At 44.1% G+C, this 14,098-nt stretch overlaps 1 protein-coding gene across 1 annotated transcript in view; it reads left to right on the forward strand.

Annotated features, from left to right (window-relative positions):
• LOC126198420 (apoptosis inhibitor 5) overlaps positions 1–14,098 on the forward strand; it is a 90,780-nt gene that overhangs the window by 18,198 nt on the left and 58,484 nt on the right. The window contains exon 3 of the mRNA XM_049934722.1: positions 1,336–1,501. Coding sequence (XP_049790679.1) covers positions 1,336–1,501 — 166 coding nt within the window. The remainder of the gene's footprint in view (positions 1–1,335; positions 1,502–14,098) is intronic.

The following is a 14,098-nucleotide window of genomic DNA, read 5'->3' on the forward strand; positions in this document are numbered from 1 at the left end:
CATTCACGCCTGTCGCGACACCACTGGAGGCGGGCTGCACGATGTTGGGGCGTGAGCGGTAGACGGCCTAACGGTGTGCGGGACCGTAGCCCAGCTTCATGGAGACGGTTGCGAATGGTCCTCGCCGATACCCCAGGAGCAACAGTGTCCCTAATTTGCTGGGAAGTGGCGGTGCGGTCCCCTACGGCACTGCGTAGGATCCTACGGTCTTGGCGTGCATCCGTGCGTCGCTGCGGTCCGGTCCCAGGTCGACGGACACGTGCACCTTCCGCCGACCACTGGCGACAACATCGATGTACTGTGGAGACCTCACGCCCGACGTGTTGAGCAATTCGGCGGTACGTCCACCCGGCCTCCCGCATGCCCACTATACGCCCTCGCTCAAAGTCCGTCAACTGCACATACGGTTCACGTCCACGCTGTCGCGGCATGCTACCAGTGTTAAAGACTGCGATGGAGCTCCGTATGCCACGGCAAACTGGCTGACACTGACGGCGGCGGTGCACAAATGCTGCGCAGCTAGCGCCATTCGACGGCCAACACCGCGGTTCCTGGTGTGTCCACTGTGCCGTGCGTGTGATCATTGCTTGTACAGCCCTCTCGCAGTGTCCGGAGCAAGTATGGTGGGTCTGACACACCGGTGTCAATGTGTTCTTTTTTCCATTTCCAGGAGTGTACAAACTATCACCAGATACAGGATGCATTGTGTGTTGAACATCTCTTGGATGATACCATTGACAGCAAAAATTGCACAGCTGCATACTGTTTTAATCATATATACGCCATTGATGCACCTGCTGTCTTACACTGGCTGCAGTTCATTGTCCCAGAGCATTGGAACACTTGTTGTCTTTCAAATGAAATGTGCTTCCGTCTTCTAGAACCACATGAATATGAAATTTAAAACATCTTGCAGTATTCTGGCTTTTGCTACTTATTCATTGAATCACCTTTGTAGAGACTTCTTGATGTTTACGTTATCTGACGCTCATGTAATTGTGGCTAGGATAGTTCTATAAGAAACGTGTTTAATTTCAGTTTTAACACTGTTTAAAAATAGTAGCAGAAACCTGGACTTGGAACTAGAATGGAGCATCAGTCAAGGTACAGAAGTAGAGAATAATATGTACAAGATTCCATGGGAGAAAGAAGTACATAATTCATGGCAGTTAGTCATTGTTCTTAGAAGTTTTACTGTTTTATGACTTTATTGAGGGTTTTTGTAAATTTTGTTTGAGGCTTGGCTTTGGGGCAATGTCACATATGAAAACTGCCCAATGAGCAGCTTTAGTGTGTGTATTGTAAATGGCCGAACAAATCGTTTTCTTTCCACAGATACGAAAACAAGCTGTAAAAGACCTACCAAATTTGTGTAAGGATAACAACAAGCACACAAGGAAAATAGCAGACATTCTGGCTCAATTGCTGCAAGTTGGAGATCCTACTGAACTTAGCGTGGTTCATAACTCACTGATGACACTTTTTAAAATGGACGCTAAAGGTAAGGAGACTTTGGTTCATATTATCTGTTTACTGGTAAGTTACTGAATGATTGAAAGAATAGCTAGTATGCTTATTTCCATATTTTACTTATACCTGCCTTCATTTTCGAGTATTTCAAGTGGTATCTACTACCTCTGAGATGCAGCAAAACTTCGTATTAGAATTACCTGGAAAATAATGATGCAAAACAAAGTAAATTTTCTGAGACACCATTCTTTTATTTTAATATGATGAATCTCAAGAATATACCTTCAATTGCTTTCCCATGTAATAATCACTAATGCCCATACATTTTTTACTTATGCCAAATTCATATTTTGTTCCGTCATTCACTTTATCACTGCCTCTTTTTAATATCTTCACTGTCAGAAAAATACTTTTTCACCTTTGTATTCCTTAAACTTTGGCAATAAATGATAGTCACTCTGTGAGAATAGGAGCACCAGATGCTCCGACCAAAGATTACCAACAATTACTGTGTGCAATACATAGACAGCCGTTATCATAAGCTGTTAACATATTTTTCCCAGCTGAATACCTCATCTTATGTTTAGAGTATCCTGGCACCATTTTATAACTCTCGCAAGAGACATGACCATCTTTTTGTGTCTGTGTGACAAAACTTAGTTAATTTCCATTGACTGCCATTTGTTGGTAACTTGCAACCCATCCCAGCTTTGCGAGATAGTATTTAGTACCTACAGCCAAGATGACTTCCCTGGCATAGCATATTTTGTTTGTGGTCCACTGGGTAAAGTTATGCATAAATTTCAAAGAACAACATAAGTAACTGCATATCATCATTTTCATATAACTTCACCCATGTAAGCAGCACATGCCAGGAAAGCTGTCTGGTGGCATGATGTTGTGTGTCGCATATTAATTTATTTGGAATGACACCTCATTTCAGTGTGGTAGCACATTGTGGTGTAAATGATACGTTTACAACCATTCTAAATATTGTATGCTAATCTTGTGTGTGTGTGTGTGTGATAAATAAAAAATAAGAAAAAAACAAGGATGATGTATGGGGTGTCAATATTAAAGTTGCAGTTTCAGAACACTGTAGAAAGAGAACCATTGCTCAGAATATCAAATTTGAAGAGCATATTAATGACACAGGAGGAAATGTCATGGAAAAAAAGAACAAAAATTTTATCAATAGATGGCACTGTCATCTTGCATAAAAGTGATCCTACCCACACAGCCACACTGTTGGAGGGTTAGAATGACATCGGCGCACAGAAAAATTTCTTATAGTGTTTACCAGTGATGGTACAGGTAACAAGACCCGCAGAGCTCATCTAAAAAAAATACGGCCCTTTGATGATGCAAGCCAGTGACACAACACAGTCACCTTTGTAGGATGAAGTGGTACTGGTTGATGTGCATGCAGACTTTCCGTTATCTGTATTCTGCAATTCTGTGTATTGGCTTGTCCTTGAAGATAGAAGTGGGCTTCGCCCATCCACAGAATGTTCCATTTCCATTCATTGTCAACTTCCATGTGAGCAAGAAATTCCAGAGTGAACGCTTTTCTTGCTAGCAGGTCAGCAGGAAGCAACTTCTGAATATGGGTGATATTGTATGGATAGCAATGCAGGATGTTTTGTAGAATTTTATGCACTGTCCTTGCAGGGATGTTCAACATTCCGTCTATTGCCCGTCCATTGCAAGTTTGCACACCACTACTTGACCCCTCATGCAATGCTGTGACCACATCTTTGACAGACACCGGATCAACTACTTTCCTCCCTCTGCCACATTGCACTTAAAAGAACTTGTCATTTTGAATTTTATAATCTTTTCTCCATACTCTTAGCAGACATTGGACCAATTTGCGAGCAGTGTGCAATACTTCATGGGAGGTATAGCCGTGTGTCTCTTGGTGTGCGTATTCTGACACTTAACAGTGCCATGTACTGGTAAAATTTTTGTTACAGTTGTTTTTATTCCATGATGTTTCCCCATGCGACAGTAATATTGTTGATGTTGTGATCTTTAGTCAGAAGACTGTTTGATGCAGCTCTTCATGCTATTCTATCCTGTGCAAGCCTCTTCATCTATAAATAGGTACTGCATCCTACATGCTTTTGAATCTGCTTACTGTATTCATCTCTTGGTCTCCCTCTGTGATTTTCACCCCATCTACATCTACATTTATACTCCACAAGCCACCTAACGGTGTGTGGCGGAGGGTACTTTACGTGCCACTGTCATTACCTCCCTTTTCTGTTCCAGTTGCGTATGGTTCGCGGGAAGAATGACTGCCGGAAAGCCTCCATGCATGCTCAAATCTTTCTAATTTTACATTCGTGATCTCCTCGGGAGGTATAAGTAGGGGAATGCAATATATTCGATACCTCATCCAGAAACGCACCCTCTCGAAACCTGGACAGCAAGCTACACCGCGATGCAGAGCGCCTCTCTTGCAGAGTCTGCCACTTGAGTTTGATAAACATCTCCGTAACGCTATCACGCTTGCCAAATAACCCTGTGACAAAACGCGCCGCTCTTCTTTGGATCTTCTCTATCTCTTCCGTCAACTCGATCTAGTACGGATTCCACACTGATGAGCAATACTCGAGTATAGGTCGAACAAGTGTTTTGTAAGCCACCTCCATTGTTGATGGACTACATTTTATAAGGATTCTCCCAGTGAAATGAAATGAAATGTCGTGTGGCTAGGGCCTCCCGTCGGGTAGACCGTTCGCCTGGTGCAGGTCTTTTGAGTTGACGCCACTTCGGCAACCTGCACGTCGATGGGGATGAAATGATGATGATTAGGACAACACAACACCCAGTCCCTGGATGGAGAAAATCTCTGACCCAGCCGGGAATCGAACCCGGGCCCTTTGGATTGACAGTCTGTCATGCTGACCACTCAGCTACCGGGGGCGGACACTCTCCCAGTGAATCCCAACCTGGTACCCGCCTTACCAACAATAAATTTTATATAATCATTCAACTTCAAATTGTTCCGCATGCATACTTCCAGATATTTTACAGAAGTAACTGCTACCATTGTTTGTTCCACTATCATATAATCATACAATAAAGGATCCTTCTTTCTATGTATTCACAATACATTACATTTGTGTATGTTAAGGGTCAGTTGCCACTCCCTGCACCAGGTGCCTATCCGCTGCAGATCTTCCTGCATTTCGCTACAATTTTATAATGCTGCAACTTCTCTGTATACTACAGCATCATCCGCGAAAAGCCACATGGAACTTCTGAAACTATCTACTAGGTCATTTATATATATTGTGAAAAGCAATGGTCCCATAACACTCCCATGTGGCACGCCAGAGGTTACTTTAATGTCTGTAGACGTCTCTCCATTGAGAACAACATGCTGTGTTCTGTTTGCTAAAAACTCTTCAATCCAGCCACACAGCTGGTCTGATATTCTGTAGGCTCTTACTTTATCAGGTGATTTCATTTGTTTCTTTTAATGTTTGCTCAGTGTACAGATTGAATAACTTAAGGGATAGGCTGCAACCCTGTCGCTCTTCTCAACCATTGCTTCCCTTTCATACCCCTCAACTCTTATAACTGCCGTCTCGTTTCTGTACAAGAAGTAAATAGCCTTTTTCTCCATGTGTTTTACCCCATCTACCTTTAGAATTTCAGAGAGAATGTTCCAGTCAACATCATCAAATGCTTTCTCGAAGTCTACATTTATCCTCCAGCCATTCCTGCTTAGCAATTTTGCATTTCCTGTTAGTCTCATTTTTTAACTTTTGTATTGCATTTTGCCTGCTTCATTTGTGCTGCATTTTTAAATTTTCTGCTTTCATCCATTAAATTCAATATCTCTTGAGTTATCCGAGGATTTCTACTAGACTTGTCTTTTAACTTGTTTTGGTCCTCTGCTACCTTCACTATTTAGTCTTGTAAAGCTGTTCGTTTGTCTTCTTGTGTATTCTATTCCCCTGTTCTAGTCAGCTGTTGCTCATTGCTCCTGAAACTCTCGACAACCTCTGGTTATTTCAACTTATCCAAATCCTTTTGTGCTATTTCTTCAGTTTTAATCTACAGTTAATCAATAAATTATGGTCAGAGTCCAGATCTGCCCCTGGAAATGCCTTAAAATTTAAATTGGTTCCTAAATCTCTAACCGTTGAATGATTAATCTGAAACCTTCCAGTGCCCTTAGGCCTCGTCCCCGTCTTTTATAATGTTTAAACAAAGTGTTAGTGATGATTAAATTGTGGTCTCTGTGAAATTCTACCAGGCAGCCTCCACTTTCATTCCTTTCCCCTAGTCCATATTCACCTATTATTTTTCCTTGTCTCATTTAACTATCTGAATACTCTTTTATCTCATTATACATTTCATCAATCTCTTCATGTGCAGAGCTAGTTGGCATATAAACTTGTACTACTATGGTAGGCGTGGGCTTCATGACCATCTTTGCTACGGTAATGTGTTCACTATGCTGTTTGTAGTAGGTTACTTGCATTCTGTTTTAGTATTATGAAAAGGAAAGTTGCTACTCACCATATATTGGAGATGCTGAGTCACAGATAGGCACAACAAAAAAGATTGTCACAATACAAGCTTTCGGTCAACAAGGTCTTTGTCGAAACTGGACGACTGACTCGAATGTCACCCCTGTTGGCTGATTTCTTAAACCACGTCAATGTCTCCTCATATTTGGGTGCATTTGTAGTTGTATCAAAGTACATGATATCAACAAAGATCGTTTTACGAATGCCCCAGAATACAGTTGTGGTTACCTTTATTACAGCTCTGTCTATCAGTATGTTGTCGTTTTGGATGTCGCTGTCTTCTACCCAGACTGTATTTTAACTGTGTAATTGTACGTAAATGATAAAGGTTGATCTCACGAAAACTGAGGGGGGGGGGGGGGGGGGAGTGAAAAGAGGGTACACAACCCAAAGTAGTGTCTGCTTAACACCAAACAAAGCTTATTTTGAGACAGTCTTTTTTTTTATGCCTATCTGTGACTTGGCATATCCACTGTATAGCGAGTAGCAACTATCCTTTCATAATATGGCTGCCAACATGAGTAATTTAGAAGTAGATATACTCGACATAGCAAAGCCTCTTATGGTGTTCCAGGTGGAACGTTAAATAATTTGTGTGGTGTGTTACTTATGAAAATAAACAGAAAAAGTCCTATGAACATGAGTTTGGTTTTCAATCATTTGGGAACTGGACCGAGCTGAGGACTACACACATCCATGAATGATTATGAAGTCAAATGTATGATGTATGACAAATGTATCCGTTAGGAAAGCGCAGTGAACTGTGGCATTAGTGGGCTATGGAAGCAGACAACTAATACGAGTGCCTTTGATAACAGCGCGACATCACCTTTCCTGAACCCGTTACCATATTGGTTTGACCCTAGATGACTGGAAAACTGTGGGCTGATCAGAGGAGTCCCTATTTCAGTTGGTCAGAATTGAGAGTAGGGTTAAAGTGTGGCACAGACCCTATGAAGCTGTGGATCCATGTTGTCAACAAGGCACAGTGCATGCTGATAGTGGCTTCACAATGGTGTGGGCTGTGTTTACATGGAATGGACTGGGTCCTCTGGTCCACCTGAACTGATTATTGACTGGAAATGGTAATTTTTGGCTAGTTGAAAACCATTTGTATCATTCAAGGATTTCATGTTGCCAGTCAATGATGGAATTTTTATGGATGACAGTGCTCCATGTCACTGGGCCACAGCTGTTCGTGATTGATTTAAAGAACATTCTAGAAAGTTCGAGCAAATGATTTGGCCCTACAGATCGCCGGATGCAAATCCCATTGAACATTTATGGTGCACAAAATCCTACACTGGCAACATTTTCACAATTATGAGTGACAGTAGAGGCAACATGGGCAACTACTCCTGCAGGAGATTTCTGAGAACCTGTGCAGTCCTTGCAATGTTAAGTTGCTGCACTATGCTGGGCAAAAGGAGCTCCGACTCAATATTAGGAGGTATCCCATGACTTTTGTCTCCACAGGATGCCCGAGCTTTCGGCGTCAGTAGCTCGTTGTTGTGGCAGAAGGGTTGAAGGGGAAAGAATAGGGATGAAGGAAAAGGACCAGCAAGGTTTAGGAAAGACTGATAAGTATTTCCTTCTCACCCTGTCTGGTAATCTCCCCCGACCTGGGACTCTGGGCGACTTTTGCGACTTTTCCGCACTCTCCCCATTTCCTAAACCATGCCACCCTTTTTCGTTGTCCCTCTTCCTTCCCCTTCAACCCTTCTGCCAGAAGGAGGCGCCACTAGCCCTGAAAGCTTGTGCATTTAGTTAACCTTTATGCGTGTTTTGTCATGGTGCCACTTGGTGAGTAGATTCTTTTGATCTATACAACTGCCTCTGTATTTGCAAAGAGTAATGAGTGCCACTGACAGGGTTTCTCAGCTTGATTCTATTTGTCTAGATATCCATAACACTTTCGACACCATTCCTCACAAGTAATTATTAATCAAAGTATGTTCCTGTGGAGTATTGTCTTGGTTGTGTGACTGGAGTCATGATTTCCTGGCAGGAAGGACACAGTTGGTACTAATTGATGGAAAGTCATAGAGTGGATCAGAAGTAATATCTGGCATTCCTTAGGGAAGTGTTACAGCTCCTCTGGTGTGTTAATATAAATTATTTGGGAGGCAGCGTGAACAGTCTTCTCAGTTTGTTTCCAGTTGCTGGTGCTGTTTACTGTTTAGTCAAGTCATTAAAAGAAGAAGAAGAAGAAGAAGAACTACAAAATGGTTTAGAAAAGTTATCTTTGGTGTAATGTTGTGAAGCGATATGAAATGGAATGACCATGTGAGGATTGTGGTAGGGAAGGCGAATGGTCGACTTCAGTGTATTGGGAGAATTTTAGGAGATACTGTGTCATCTGTAAAGGAGACCGCATACAGGATGCTTGTGCAACCTAGTCTTGATTACTGCTAGTGTGTGGGATCTGCAGCAGGTCAGATTGAAAGAAGACAGCAAAGCAGTTCAGAGGCAAACTGCTAGATTTGTTACCGGGAGGTTGATCAGCATGCAAGTATTATGGTTATGCTTCAGGAACTCAAGTGGGAAGCCCTGGAGAGAAGAAGACAATCATTTTGAAGAACACTGCTTTGAAAGGTTAGAGAACCGGCATTTGAAGCTGACTGCAGAACCAATCCTACTGCCACCAGCATACATTTCGCACAGTGACCACAAAGATCAGATATGAGAAATTAAGATTCATACGGAGGCATATAGACAGTCGTTTTTTCCTTGCTCTATCTGCGGGTGGAATAGGAAAGGAAACTATTAGTACTGGTACAGCGTATCCTCTGCCATGCACCGTGTGGTGGCTTGTGGAGTTATGTATGTAGGTGTAGAATTGACCTCAAACACTGAAAAATGTGAAGTGATTCACATGATTACTTAAAACTGTTGATTTCAGTTAAATGATAAATTGCACAAAAGTAATGCTTGCCAATTCAACTAAATACCTAGGGATTACAATTACAAACAACTTAAATATTGGAATCATCACATAGAAAATGTTGTGGAGAAGGTGAATTGCATTTTATTGGCAGAGCACATAGAAGGTGCAACAAATGTACTGCACTGCCTACATTACACTTGTGTGTCCTCTTTCCTGGAGTATTGGTGCATAGTGTAGAATTTTTACCAGATAGGATTGACAGTTGTCATCAGAATAGTTCAAAGAAGAACAGCTCATTCTGTATTGTCACAAATCAGGGGAGAGAGAGAGAGTCACAGATAGCATAAGATACTTGGTGTGACAATCATGAAAACAAAGGTGTTTTTCATTGCAGCAAGATCTTTTCTTGAAAATTCAGTCACTAACTTTTTTCCTCAGAATGTGAAAATATTTTGCTGGCTCCCATCTGCATAGGGAGAGATTAACCATCTTAATAAAATACGAGAAATCACATCTGGCATGGAAATATTTAGCTGTTTGTTTTTCACTTGTGCTATTCAAGAGTGGAATGGCCGAGAAATAGTCTGGAAATGGTTCTATGAAACATTTGCCAGACACTCAAATGTTAATTCCAGAGCAGCTATGTAGAAGGCTCAGTTGAGACCAATTGACACCCCTGTGCCATCTGCCATCCCTTTGGTCTGTCATTGGCACATCCTATGCCATTAAGAAGGTGTTCTTTTGTGAAGGCAGCTGTGCCACATGTGAATTTTGCTGCAAACATCGCATGGCTTTCAGTGTGCACTGTGGACACATTGTCTGTATGAGTTGTCAGCTGCCCTATTGCCACCAAGGGCAATCTTGACAACTCAAGAGAAACTCATCACACAGTTTGGTCCATTTAAAAAGCTAATTCTCAGTGGATACATTACATCCTCATTGCTGTTAGTTCTTGCTGCTTCCAGTTGCGAATATCTTGGCCTAAGTATTCACTGTTCCTATCCCCATTTCAACCTCCTGCCCTCACTAGCTATATTTTACTGCTTCTGCACTGCTTTAATTATATTGTAATTTTTCCTGTTAGGGTGTTGCTGTCCTCATGCTGCGTTTTTTTCCCTACATCAAACAAAGTCTTCAGCAGACTCCCTACCTTTCCATTTTACCCTTCCTGTGCACTCCTCTCTATAGACTGGAGGCAGCACAGTGGTAAGACACTGGATTTGCGTGTAGCAGGATAGTGGTTCAAATCCCCATCCAGCCATCCTTATACAGGTTTTCTGTGGTTTCACTAAATCACTAAAGGCAACTGCTGAGATAGTTCCTTTGAAAAAGGACTTGACTGATGTGCAGATTACAGTGGTACTGGGCACTATGCACTGTAGTTTGAGTAGTTAGCTTGAGCTCCCATGTGCTATGGCACAAAAATATATGTATATTTGTTACACTCAGCTTAATTGCGCAGCCCAGAGATGTGGTTGGTCTCGATGTTTGATTAGGTTTTTTGTCATAGGGTGCCAGCTCACACCTGTCATAAACTCAATTTTCAAGCTGAAATAAAATTTAAGAAGCAGTGCAGGCAGGTATTGCAGTGAAATTTAAAAATATTGAGTCACTCACATTGATTTATAATTTGAACAAGTAGTTTGTTTCTGTTTTTTCACAAATAGTCTTCAGTATATTGACTGTTGTTGTTGTTGTTGTTGTTGTTGTTGTTGTTGTTGTGGTCTTCAGTCCTGAGACTGGTTTGATGCAGCTCTCCATGCTACTCTATCCTGTGCAAGCTGCTTCATCTCCCAGTACTTACTGCAACCTACATCCTTCTGAATCTGCTTAGTGTATTCATCTCTTGGTCTCCCTCTACGATTTTTACCCTCCACGCTGCCCTCCAATGCTAAATTTGTGATCCCTTGATGCCTCAGAACATGTCCTACCAACCGATCCCTTCTTCTAGTCAAGTTGTGCCACTAACTTCTCTTCTCCCCAATCCTATTCAACACCTCCTCATTAGTTATGTGATCTACCCATCTAATCTTCAGCATTCTTCTGTAGCACCACATTTTGAAAGCTTCTATTCTCTTCTTGTCTAAACTATTTATCGTCCACGTTTCACTTCCGTACATGGCTACACTACATACAAATACTTTCAGAAACTACTTCCTGACACTTAAATCTATACTCGATGTTAACAAATTTCTCTTCTTCAGAAATGCTTTCCTTGCCATTGCCAGTCTACGTTTTATATCCTCTCTACTTCGACCATCATCAGTTATTTTGCTCCCCAAATAGCAAAACTCCTTTACTACTTTAAGTGTCTCATTTCCTAATCTAATTCCCGCAGCATCAGCCGACTTAATTCGACTACATTCTGATGTGTCGGCAGCTGGGCCAACACCTTGTAAATAGAGGTGGCGTAAAGGGCACGCGAGACTAACGCAGACGGGCGTGAAGTACTGGAACAGGATACGTAATTAATGCTATGAAGAAAAGAACGGAGCGTCTCATATACTTATCTTTAATTTCTTCTTGTACATCTCTATGGTGAACACAAGTGAGACTCTAATTACAATCACTGTAAGGCTAATGGCGCCTTGCTAGTTCGTAGCCATTAACTTAGCTGAAGGCTATTCTGTCTCTCGGCTAATGAGAGAGAAAGGCTTCGTACGTCTAGTCGCTAGCTCTGTCGTCCGTACAACTGGGGCTGAGTTCGAGTCAGTCTCTCGAGACCTGCCTTGTGGTGGCGCTAGGTTTGCGATCACACAGTGGCGACACGCGGGTCCGACATGTACTACAGGACCGCGGCCGATTTAAGCTACCACCTAGGACGTGTGGTGTCTGGCTGTGACACCACATTCCTCCCCCGCAAATCGGCGAACGGTCATGAGATAAGGCTTCCGCCCGCCGTGGGGAGGACCCCATGTTGACGTATGCGATGAGGTAGGGAGCCTAACAACAGGCGAGGCTGTGCCACCCGCACCCGGCCATTTGGTCCGAGGGGAGCTAGGAAACGCCTGAAAACCTAGTCCAGGGTGCACGTCAACATGCGGTGTATGCGCCCGTAAAGAGACAGGAGGGGCCGAAGGGTCGACCTCCATGTGGTCGGAGAATCCGACGCGCGATGACGACACCTGGTCCGGAGCGGGCAAGAGTTCCATGGCGGTGGACAGCTGGTCACGGGAAGCGATCGGCGGCGCGTGACCCAGGGAGGCGCGTGGCGGTTGCAGCGAAGCGTCCACTGCGTGCGGCGCCGGAGGCGGCTGCGGCGGCGCCGCGACGCCATGAGGCAAAATGGAAGGCAGCGTCGGTAACACCTGGGGATGAGGCGAGCCAGTAGATGGGTCCCCAGGGTGCTGACCTGACGGCTCCGTCGCTGAAAGCAGACGGGGAGCGGCAGAACCCAGGCGACGACAGAGGCGCAGCTGATTGAGATGCCGACGCACGTCACCAGAGGCCCCCAAAACCAAATACATCGCGCGGCCGAGGCAGCGAAGAATGCGCCCTGCGAGCCAACGCCGTGAACCGCGATAGGTGCGATAGAAGACAACGTCGCCAGGAGCAAAAGCAGGAGTCTGCCGCTGCACAGGAACCTGATGCGGCGGATGCAGCAAAGACATCAAGGTTCGATGAGAACGACCATGGAGCAACTCAACTGGCGAGCGACCATCGCGGGGCTGAGAGCGATACGAGGACAAAAAAAGCAATAATGCGTCCTCCCGAGAATGCGACTCTTTCAATTTCAACATCTGTGACTTGAAAGTCCGGACCAATCGTTCCGCGGCACCGTTTGACTGAGGCGAAAACGGCGCGGACGTCAGATGGTGAATACCATTGGCCCTGCAGAAGGACTGAAATTCTGCGGACATGAATTGTGGGCCATTGTCGGAAACAATAGTCTGCGGAAGACCTTCAATGCAAAAGATAGCAGACAAGGCTTGGATTGTGGCAGAAGACGTCGTGGAAGACATCCGGACAACAAAAGGAAAATTACTGAAAGCATCGACCACAACCAACCAACGAGCATTCCAGAATGGACCAGCAAAATCGATGTGCAAGCGTTGCCAAGGGGAAGTGGCTTTCGGCCATGCAAAGAATTTCCGCGGCGGTGCGGATTGTTGTTCGGCACACGCCACGCAAGAGGAGCACATATTCGTAATGGCAGCATCGATTCCGAACCAAGTACAGTGCTGACGAGCAAGTTGTTTCGTACGCACTATACCCCAATGTCCGTGGTGAAGAAGCCGTAAGACAGAGGACTGTAACAAACGTGGGACCACGACTCGGGACTGATCATTATCAGAACGCAACAACAAAACACCACGTCGTACAAAAAGTCTCTCCTTGTGAGCAAAAAATCGGCAAACCAGCGGATCCCCAATCCGTGACTTGGACAAGGGCCATTGCGTAGCAACAAAACGCAAAACGGGAGCAAGGACAGGGTCAGCAGCCGTGGCTGTAGCGACACGACGAAAATCAATCGGAAACGATGCGACCACGTCATCGGTTTCCGCATCAATGAACATGCAAGCAAGTTCGGAAGAATCGAATGCTTTATCCGCAGCAACAGGCAAACGGGACAACGCATCAGCGTTTCCATGCTTAGCAGTGGACCGATACAAGATATCGTAGCGGTACTGCGAGAGGAAAAGAGACCAGCGAATGAATTTCTGCGCCGTACGCGGAGGTACCGGCTTGGTCGGAAGAAAAAGCGATGTCAAAGGTTTGTGGTCCGTGATGATGGTAAAGTGACGACCATACAAGAAATCGTGAAACTTAGTAACACCAAACACGAGAGCTAAAGCCTCTTTCTCTATCTGTGAATAATTTCTTTGCGCAGATGAGAGCAATTTTGACGCAAAGGCAATAGGGCGATCATGCGAACCATCTTTGTGCGCAAGCACAGCACCGATCCCGAAATCCGATGCATCTACCATCAACAAAAGGGGTTTGCGGGGATCGGATGGCGTAAGGCAAGTACGTGAAAGCAACGCCGATTTCAACTGGCAAAAGGCGCGTTCGCATTCCGTCGTCCAGACGAACGGAACACCTTTACGGCGTAAGCGATGAAGCGGAGCTGAAATGGAAGAAGCATTGCGCAGAAATTTATGATAATAATTTATTTTACCCAGCACACTCTGTAGTTGCTTCAAGGTCTGCGGTGAAGGCAAATCCTGTATGGCACGGAGGTGCTCTGGAC

Source organism: Schistocerca nitens, chromosome 8 (genome assembly GCF_023898315.1).
Source record: "Schistocerca nitens isolate TAMUIC-IGC-003100 chromosome 8, iqSchNite1.1, whole genome shotgun sequence".
Lineage (NCBI taxonomy): Eukaryota > Metazoa > Arthropoda > Insecta > Orthoptera > Acrididae > Schistocerca > Schistocerca nitens.